Raw genomic sequence first — 11,095 nt, 5'->3', positions numbered from 1 at the left:
CGATTCCACAAGTAATGTTAAAAACCCTTACGTAAAACATGGATCGCATTTCTGAAAATAATGCCGAAATAAGTGTAGCACTCGTCCTCTATATATCAGAGACATATATATACATCTCCCTGTAATATATGCGCCCCTGGAATATTACGATATCATTATTATATGTATGACTATAAGAAAAAGTTTAAATTACTGTCAAGTGTTTTATCAATATTGTTTATCAGTGATGCTAGACTGACACCTGTCTCTAGAATATTAAAATCTTAAATAAAATTGAGTTTCAAGATTTTGGTCCCTAGGATATGGCTGATCCCAAGTTTCAAACTAGGGGTAGATAATCTAGTATTAGAGTTTAGCTTGGCTTTGACCAGCCTACAGCGATATTTAAAACCTAATTGATTTAATTCGCAGGTGTCTGTATCTGATTAATATCTACAGAAAACATACTAGACATTACATTATAGTAGGAGAAGGGACTGTGTATACTAACCCGATACAGACGCCTATATGCTCAATATTTAAACCTTTTAGATATCTAGTGCGTCATTCATGTTATCAGATTGCTGGAAAAATCTGACTTTACTAAGTTATTATTCGTTGAGGTATCAGTATTCTGGGTCAATCTCATACTGTATTACTATACCACGAATGTAAATATCTAGATGTCAGTCACATTTTTGTCAGGCACGTTCCAATATCTACTTCGTAAACTGACCTCTTGTCTCACGCGGAAAGCTAATCAGGACGTTTTCAGAATTTTTAAAGATCAATAAAACACACCAGAAATCTCCGGATTAGCGGTAAGCGTGACTGGGTGAAATCTGAATCCGATACCTACCCATACGTAACTGACGATCGAAGTCAAAATCAAAAGCTGAAATTGGAGATATATCTACAGAATCTGGTAATAAACACTCCCGCAAAGAATGAAATGACACAGAAAAAGCGAATAATTTAAATTCTTATTTCAAAAGTGTGTTTGTTACGGAACCAGACGAAGAAACAGAAACCCCATCTCTTCCGTATACAGACATCGTTTCCCCGATTCAGCCATGATATAACTCGTGAGTTGGATTTATTTGAAATTGAAGATTGATAAGTCGCAAGGAATTGATAGATTGCATCCAATATTTACCTAGAAAACAACAGAAATGATTGCATCACCACTAGCAGAGTTACTGTACCGATCACCACTAGCAGAGTTACTGTACCGGTCACCACTAGCAGAGTTACTGTACCGATCACCACTAGCAGAGTTACTGTACCGATCACCACTAGCAGAGTTACTGTACCGATCACCACTAGCAGAGTTACTGTACCGATCACCACTAGCAGAGTTACTGTACCGATCACCACTAGCAGAGTTACTGTACCGATCACCACTAGCAGAGTTACTGTACCGATCACCACTAGCAGAGATACTGTACCGATCACCACTAGCAGAGTTACTGTACCGATCACCACTAGCAGAGTTACTGTACCGATCACCACTAGCAGAGTTACTGTACCGATCACCACTAGCAGAGTTACTGTACCGATCACCACTAGCAGAGTTACTGTACCGATCACCACTAGCAGAGTTACTGTACCGATCACCACTAGCAGAGTTACTGTACCGATCACCACTAGCAGAGATACTGTACCGATCACCACTAGCAGAGTTACTGTACCGATCACCACTAGCAGAGTTACTGTACCGATCACCACTAGCAGAGTTACTGTACCGATCACCACTAGCAGAGTTACTGTACCGATCACCACTAGCAGAGATACTGTACCGATCACCACTAGCAGAGTTACTGTACCGATCACCACTAGCAGAGTTACTGTACCGATCACCACTAGCAGAGTTACTGTACCGATCACCACTAGCAGAGTTACTGTACCGATCACCACTAGCAGAGTTACTGTACCGATCACCACTATAGCAGAGTTACTGTACCGGTCACCACTAGCAGAGCTACTGTACCGATCACCACTAGCAGAGTTACTGTACCGATCACCACTAGCAGAGATACTGTACCGATCACCACTAGCAGAGCTACTGTACCGATCACCACTAGCAGAGTTACTGTACCGATCACCACTAGCAGAGTTACTGTACCGATCACCACTAGCAGAGTTACTGTACCGATCACCACTATAGCAGAGTCACTGTACCGGTCACCACTAGCAGAGCTACTGTACCGATCACCACTAGCAGAGTTACTGTACCGATCACCACTAGCAGAGATACTGTACCGATCACCACTAGCAGAGTTACTGTACCGATCACCACTAGCAGAGTTACTGTACCGATCACCACTAGCAGAGTTACTGTACCGATCACCACTAGCAGAGCTACTGTACCGATCACCACTATAGCAGAGTTACTGTACCGATCACCACTAGCAGAGATACTGTACCGATCACCACTAGCAGAGTTACTGTACCGATCACCACTAGCAGAGATACTGTACCGATCACCACTAGCAGAGTTACTGTACCGATCACCACTAGCAGAGATACTGTACCGGATAGTTGGGGGAAAGCCCTGATAACAACAATCTCAAAAAGGGGCGTTAATTACAGACCGGTTATAGTTTGACATCGATTGTATGAAAAATACTGAATTTATAAGCAATATGGATTCATAGCTGGAAGGTCCTCGTCATTACAACTTCTGAATGTTTAGAATTGGACTGAGCAATTAGATAATGGGCATTCGATCGATTGTATATATAATATATATAATATATTGATTTCCAGAAAGCATTCGATACTGTTCCGCATAAAAGACTTTTAAGCAAAATGTCATCATATGGAATAAGCGAGGAACTTATCAAATGGACGGCCAGCTTCATTGTCAAAAGGAATTTATCAAATGGACGGCCAGCTTCATTGTCAAAAGGAAACAAATAGTCACTCTAAGGGCAAACATTTCGACTGTAACCTCCGGAGTTCCCCAGGGATCAGTACTCAGACCAACATTGTTCGTCATTTACATAAATTACCTACCTGCTACTATCCAGTCGCTGCCCTGCAGGTAGGGCGTAAGAATTGAACCTGCTGCCCCCATTGCATGATCGTAAGAGGCGACTAACTTTGGGATCTTATCTTTTCTCTTCTTTCTTAACAACTTTCTTCTGCCTAATGTCTCCCTTGACACTGCCTCACTTTTGGCCTTCAGTTGAGCGTTCGCCCCTGTGAGGAAGGTTTTGGGTTCTGTCCCCTGGCCGAGACATACCAGAGTCTTTACAAATGGTAGCTGCTGCTCCTGCTTAGCGCCCAGCATACAAGGAGTGGGACGACTGGTTCGCCCGTTGTCAGTATAATATGAACGGGTGGGGTGTGCTGCTGGGTGTCTTCGGCAGTATACTTCAGTGAGGTAGCACTATAAATCGGCAAAAGTACCGGCCTATCACAAGAGACTTAACACGAACATACCGCAGCCTCCCAAACCCACATACGCACTCAACACACGCATGCATGTCGCACGCACGGGAGGCCGTCCTTAAATGACCTTAGCCGTTAATAGGACGTTAAACAAAATAAACCAAACCAAACCAAACTATTCAATCGGATGTTTATCTCTTCATGGACGACAAAAAATATTCATATGCATACAGGGAAGTGCTGATGTAAGTAAACTTCAGGATGACCTGGATCACCTGTCTGCTTGGAGTGATAAAAGGCTGCTAAATGTCACCCCCAAAAATGCAAAGCAATGCGCATTGGCAGGCACAAAGTGGACAAAGATAATTAATTAATTATCATTTAATTCAAGTCATTAGTTCTCTCCTGAACCATACACATGAAAATAGCTACGAGCCTGGTGAAGAGGGATAATTTAGTTAAAACTAACTAGTGTCTGGTGAAAAGAAACAATAGTTGAAAATTACTAGTGTCTGGTAAGAGAAACAATATTTGAAACTAACAATGTGTCTGGTGAAGAAAAACAATAGTTTAAACTTACTAGAGGTCTGGTGAAGAGGAACAATAGCTTAAACTGACTACGGGTCTGGTGAAGAGGAACAGTAGTTAAAACTAACTACGGGTCTGGTGAAGAGGAACAATAGTTAAAACTAACTACGAGTCTGGTGGAGAGGAACAATAGTTAAAACTAACTACGAGTCTGGTGGAGAGGAACAATAAAACTAACTATGAGTCTGGTGGAGAGGAACAATAAAACTAACTACGGGTCTGGTGGAGAGGAACAATAGTTAAAACTAACTACGAGTCTGGTGGAGAGGAACAATAGTTAAAACTAACTACGAGTCTGGTGAAGAGGAACAATAAAACTAACTACGGGTCTGGTGAAGAGGAACAATAAAACTAACTACGGGTCTGGTGAAGAGGAACAATAGTTAAAACTAACTACGGGTCTGGTGGAGAGGAACAATAGTTAAAACTAACTACGGGTCTGGTGAAGAGGAACAATAAAACTAACTACGGGTCTGGTGAAGAGGAACAATAGTTAAAACTAACTACGGGTCTGGTGGAGAGGAACAATAGTTAAAACTAACTACGGGTCTGGTGAAGAGGAACAATAGTTAAAACTAGCTACGGGTCTGGTGAAGAGGAACAATAGTTAAAACTAAGTACGGGTCTGGTAAAGAGGAACAATAGTTAAAACTAACTATGAGTCTGGTGAAGAGGAACAATAGTTAAAACTAACTACGGATCTGGTGAAGAGGAACAATAGTTAAAACTAACTACGGATCTGGTGAAGAGGAACAATAGTTAAAACTAACTACGGATCTGGTGAAGAGGAACAATAGTTAAAACTAACTACGGGTCTGGTGGAGAGGAACAATAAAACTAAGTACGGGTCTGGTGAAGAGGAACAATAGTTAAAACTAACTACGGGTCTGGTGAAGAGGGATAATAGTTAAAACTAACTACGAGTCTGCATGGTGAAGAGGAACAATAGTTAAAACTAACTACGGGTCAGGTGAAGAGGAACAATAGTTAAAACTAACTACGGGTCTGGTGAAGAGGAACAATAGTTAAAACTAACTACGGGTCTGGTGAAGAGGAACAATAGTTAAAACTAACTACGGGTCTGGTGAAGAGGAACAATAGTTAAAACTAACTACGGGTCTGGTTGAGAGGAACAATAGTTAAAACTAACTACGGGTCTGTTGAAGAGGAACAATAGTTAAAACTAACTACGGGTCTGATGAAGAGGAACAATAGTTAAAACTAACTACGGGTCTGGTTGAGAGGAACAATAGTTTTAACTAACTACGGTCTGGTGAAGAGGAACAATAGTTAAAACTAACTACGGATCTGGTGAAGAGGAACAATAGTTAAAACTAACTACGGATCTGGTGAAGAGGAACAATAGTTAAAACTAACTACGGGTCTGGTGGAGAGGAACAATAAAACTAAGTACGGGTCTGGTGAAGAGGAACAATAGTTAAAACTAACTACGGGTCTGGTGAAGAGGGATAATAGTTAAAACTAACTACGAGTCTGCATGGTGAAGAGGAACAATAGTTAAAACTAACTACGGGTCAGGTGAAGAGGAACAATAGTTAAAACTAACTACGGATCTGGTGAAGAGGAACAATAGTTAAAACTAACTACGGATCTGGTGAAGAGGAACAATAGTTAAAACTAACTACGGGTCTGGTGGAGAGGAACAATAAAACTAAGTACGGGTCTGGTGAAGAGGAACAATAGTTAAAACTAACTACGGGTCTGGTGAAGAGGGATAATAGTTAAAACTAACTACGAGTCTGCATGGTGAAGAGGAACAATAGTTAAAACTAACTACGGGTCAGGTGAAGAGGAACAATAGTTAAAACTAACTACGGGTCTGGTGAAGAGGAACAATAGTTAAAACTAACTACGGGTCTGGTGAAGAGGAACAATAGTTAAAACTAACTACGGGTCTGGTGAAGAGGAACAATAGTTAAAACTAACTACGGGTCTGGTTGAGAGGAACAATAGTTAAAACTAACTACGGGTCTGTTGAAGAGGAACAATAGTTAAAACTAACTACGGGTCTGATGAAGAGGAACAATAGTTAAAACTAACTACGGGTCTGGTTGAGAGGAACAATAGTTTTAACTAACTACGGTCTGGTGAAGAGGAACAATAGTTAAAACTAACTACGGGTCTGGTGAAGAGGAACAATAAAACTAACTACGGGTCTGGTGAAGAGGAACAATAGTTAAAACTAACTACGGGTCTGGTGAAGAGGAACAATAAAACTAACTACGGGTCTGGTGAAGAGGAACAATAGTTAAAACTAACTACGGGTCTGGTGGAGAGGAACAATAAAACTAAGTACGGGTCTGGTGAAGAGGAACAATAGTTAAAACTAACTACGGGTCTGGTGAAGAGGGATAATAGTTAAAACTAACTACGGGTCTGGTGAAGAGGGATAATAGTTAAAACTTACTACGGGTCTGGTGAAGAGGAACAATAGTTAAAACTAACTACGGGTCTGGTGAAGAGGGATAATAGTTAAAACTAGCTACGGGTCTGGTGAAGAGGGATAATAGTTAAAACTTACTACGGGTCTGGTGAAGAGGGACGATAGTTAAAACTAACTACGGATCTGGTGAAGAGGAACAATAGTTAAAACTAACTACGGGTCTGGTGAAGAGGGACGATAGTTAAAACTAACTACGGGTCTGATGAAGAGGAACAATAGTTAAAACTAACTAGTGTCTGGTAGTGTCTAAATATTGAAAAAGGTAGATATCATAACATTAAGCGACACCAAAGAGTTTGTCATTTACGTGACATGAATGATATTGAAGCAGGTTGTCCTTCTTTTTTTTTGCATTCTTGAAAGGGTATTACATGTATGTGACAAATCCAAGTGTATACAAATTAGTGGAATTACTTTCTACAAATAGCCCTAAAGAATTGACAAGTTTGGGTAAATATATAAAGCTTGCTGATAAGAAAAGGTTAGAATTATTACTTGAATGAAACTTGTGTTCATGTGTACACATACTTTCTAATATGTAATTACATAATTATAAATACATGACTTTTTATATGTAATTACATTATTATAAATACATGAAACTATGATGTAACGATTAGATATAAATGCACTTTCAATAATTGTCGTTTATCCGCCTTTCCACAGCTGACCTGTATATATGATTTTGTGAATTATATATAATAATATGTCTGTACTCTAAACTGATGAGCTAATTCGCTCAAAATGATAAAGAACTTGAACTTGAACTTGGTGAAGAGATACAATAGTTGAAACTAACTTCTGGTCAGATGAAGAGGGATGTAGTTATTCAAGATTTCAAGATTTTTATTTAACACTCAGACACATAAAATATGTGCTATATGAGGAAGCATACAAATACATTTGACAGAATGGACAGTTGACTTTAGAGCTCTCCAGAAATGAAATACATTTCCAAATCATTGATTAAGCGAATTTTTATATTTCAGCATATGTACACAATCGTGCGCATACAAACATATACATACAAATGCATATAATTAGATACTTGAATAGACGCGCGCGCGCACACACACAAACAATGTTTATATAATGATTACGTATATAAATATTTCTTATTTAAATCGCCAGAGTGTTTATAAATATATAAAACTCTTTTATCTAAATCCGAACAGATAAACATTAGTATCACATTCGATCACAGAAGACGAGACATTTTCGAATACGAAAATAGATAAACCTGTCAAAACTTGTTGGTTGCATATTGACAAGAAACCTTTTAACTTGTTCATATCTGGGTTTGTATAATAATAGCGAGGAATATATTTGTTTCGTAAGGTAGATATAGAAGTATTATTGCATACAAAAAGAGTAATGAAATTCACCCCCAATATTTTCCGCACATAAGTTACATAAACGATTCTCTCGGGAAATAATTATACCATCTACCTGTTTCTATTGGGAATTTTAAATTCAAAGTGCGGAGTTCTGTTATAGATGTTCTGATATGTTCTGACAAATTTAACAAATATTTTTCCATACCAAATTCTGTTTTGAACAGAGTAGAAACTGTCCACGAGATGAGTTAGCAATGTCAGAGAACCATCTTTGTAAAAACTGATCAATCAGTCGTTGTTTGAAAGCATATTTGGAAAATCTATCAGGCATCTGTATTTTGTTATCGAATTTAAAGGGAATACAGATTCGTTAAATACTTTGTAAACAGTTAATCCATTTGAACGAAAATGCAGCGTCATTTTGCAAATGTAAAGCTAATTGAAGTAAAATACTACTTAGTTTTTTTTCGTTACTTATCAGTCTATTAAAAAAACACCATTCTTAATTTAACGTGTAATGGCACCCGACTTAGCTCGCCATAGATGATAAAATTTGGGGTAGGCCTCACTTTAAGAATTCTTTTAAAGAACTTAAGATGAACCTGTTCAGTCATATTCAGAAGAAGAACAATAGCTGACACTAAATACGGATCTGGTGAAGAGGGATAATAGTTAAAACTAACTACGAGTCTGGTGAAGAGGAATAATAGTTAAAACTAACTACGGGTCTGGTGAAGAGGGATAATAGTTAAAACTAACTACGAGTCTGGTGAAGAGGGACAATAGTTAAAACTAACTACGGGTCTGGTGAAGAGGGACAATAGTTAAAACTAACTACGGGTCTGGTGAAGAGGGACAATAGTTAAAACTAACTACGGGTCTGGTGAAGAGGGACAATAGTTAAAACTAACTACGAGTCTGGTGAAGAGGGATAATAGTTAAAACTAACTACGGGTCTGGTGAAGAGGGATAATAGTTAAAACTAACTACGGGTCTGGTGAAGAGGGATAATAGTTAAAACTAACTACGGGTCTGGTGAAGAGGAACAATAGTTAAAACTAACTACGGATCTGGTGAAGAGTGACAATAGTTAAAACTAACTACGGATCTGGTGAAGAGGAACAATAAAACTAACTACGAGTCTGGTGAAGAGGAACAATAGTTAAAACTAACTACGGGTCTGGTGAAGAGGGACAATAGTTAAAACTAACTACGGGTCTGGTGAAGAGGGACAATTGTTAAAACTAACTACGAGTCTGGTGAAGAGGGATAATAGTTAAAACTAACTACGGGTCTGGTGAAGAGGAACAATAGTTAAAACTAACTACGGGTCTGGTGAAGAGGGATAATAGTTAAAACTAACTACGGGTCTGGTGAAGAGGGATAATAGTTAAAACTAACTACGGGTCTGGTGAAGAGGAACAATAGTTAAAACTAACTACGGATCTGGTGAAGAGTGGCAATAGTTAAAACTAACTACGGATCTGGTGAAGAGGGACAATAGTTAACTGACTAGCTACGGATCTGGTGAAGAGGAACAATAGCTGACGCTGAATACGGGTCTGACGAAGAGGGATATAGTTAAAACTAGCTATACGGATCTGGTGAAGAGGAACAATATATAAAACTAACTACAGGTAACTACCAGTGACTATATTTTCGCCGTCTGTTTTGTTTTGAAGAAAGAATTAGCTATACAATTTACCTGTATGAAACTTATCCTCTCCGTGAATCCCCACGAAAATGAAAGTTTGGCGAGCGATTTGAGGAACATTTGGACGATAATTTTCTCCTCGACAAAACTTTAGTATCACGTATACCAGCTCACTGCCTATCCCGGTCTTCAAACCCGCATCTGTGTACGGTTAACTAACTCTGATAATCACGGGCTACTCGACACCATGGGATTAACATTTGATGTAATATTGACCAAAGTGTAATGTAAATGATCCATATTATCATATCATGTCTGTTGACGCACTTTCCCAGATCCAGTTACATTTTAATGACAACGAATGCACAATGCTGCGATTAATTGTCAAAGTTAAACGTATACATAATTGCTGTCTATAAGAAACAAATGGAGGCGTCTTTCGCAAGCCCGAAGTTGATATTGTTTTATATCAGAATCCAAATCAAGTTGCCCGATGCCAGAATCTGGAATTTGTTTGACACTTGAGCCTGGAATTAGTGGTTTGATGCAGGGGTCTAGAATGTTTTGTTTGATACCAGTGTCTGGAATAAGTTATTTGACTTTGGGATGCGTTGTTTGGAATAAGTGATTTGACACCAGAGTCTGGAATAAGTGATTTGACACCAGAGTCTGGAATAAGTTATTTGACACCAGAGTCTGGAATAAGTGATTTGACACCAGAGTCTGGAATAAGTGATTTGACACCAGAGTCTGGAATAAGTTATTTGACACCAGAGTCTGGAATAAGTGATTTGGTAACAGAGTCTGGAACACACTCATTACATTTTACTTATTTACTGTTGTGACTCACAAAAAAAAAAAAGCCCAAAAAAAAAAAGACGATATCCATATCTGATCTATAGCGACTATTTTATTGAATAGATTACATAATCTAGTGACTGTAGCAGACTTAAATCCAGCAAAACAGCCTTTAGAAAATTAGGGACTATGATTAATCATACACATTATTTAATCTTATATTCAAACCGACTATATTTAGAGTGCCATATCATTTATTTTGCTCAAGTAAAGTAATAATTAAACAGGTTTTTTTTTAAAGAAGATTAAATAATGAATGGTTGAAGATCGGGTACAATGTATCTGAACAATATTTCCTCGATCATGGGTTTCTGGGCGTACATTCTATCAGAGACATAAAATAACCGATTATGTATATAGTTATATAGGCCTCTGGTTCTACCATACTTAAAAAAGTGAGTGACATCCTTAATATAGCAAAATAAAATCCAGATTTATTGTCAAAAACGTATGTTAAAACAGATCTATAAAATATCCATATGTAGATTAAAGTAAAGAACAATAGATTATTTAAAACGTGTGTATCATATTAAAAAATAAACGATGTTTAATTAACCAATCAATTATTCAATCATGAACAGGCTATCAACTGTTCAAAGTTTATAAAGTGTTTATGGTTAAACCTAATGGACAAAATAATTTTTAAAAAGTGTTTATTTCTATTTTTAATACGACATAACCATCGCTACATTGCCTAGTTTTTTGTTGGGTTTTTTCGATAAAGGGAGATCATTCATAAATCTAGTTTGATAAATAACAACAGAGTTACTTCCCTTGTACTACCAATGAAAATCGTATTTACATTTAGGTCAACCAATC

At 38.1% G+C, this 11,095-nt stretch overlaps 1 protein-coding gene across 1 annotated transcript; it reads left to right on the top strand.

The window, feature by feature from the left end:
• Nucleotides 1-1,151: 1,151 nt before the first annotated feature.
• Nucleotides 1,152-1,928, top strand: LOC117339015 (extensin-2-like). Its single transcript, XM_033900379.1, has one exon. It carries the CDS (start codon nucleotides 1,152-1,154, stop codon nucleotides 1,926-1,928), a length of 777 nt encoding a protein of 258 aa, XP_033756270.1.
• The last annotated feature ends 9,167 nt before the right edge of the window (nucleotides 1,929-11,095 follow it).

This window comes from Pecten maximus, chromosome 12 (genome assembly GCF_902652985.1).
Source record: "Pecten maximus chromosome 12, xPecMax1.1, whole genome shotgun sequence".
In the NCBI taxonomy this organism is placed as follows: Eukaryota; Metazoa; Mollusca; class Bivalvia; order Pectinida; family Pectinidae; genus Pecten; species Pecten maximus.
Note: the sequence above shows the minus strand (reverse complement) of the source record. Positions and strands in the feature narration are given on the sequence as shown.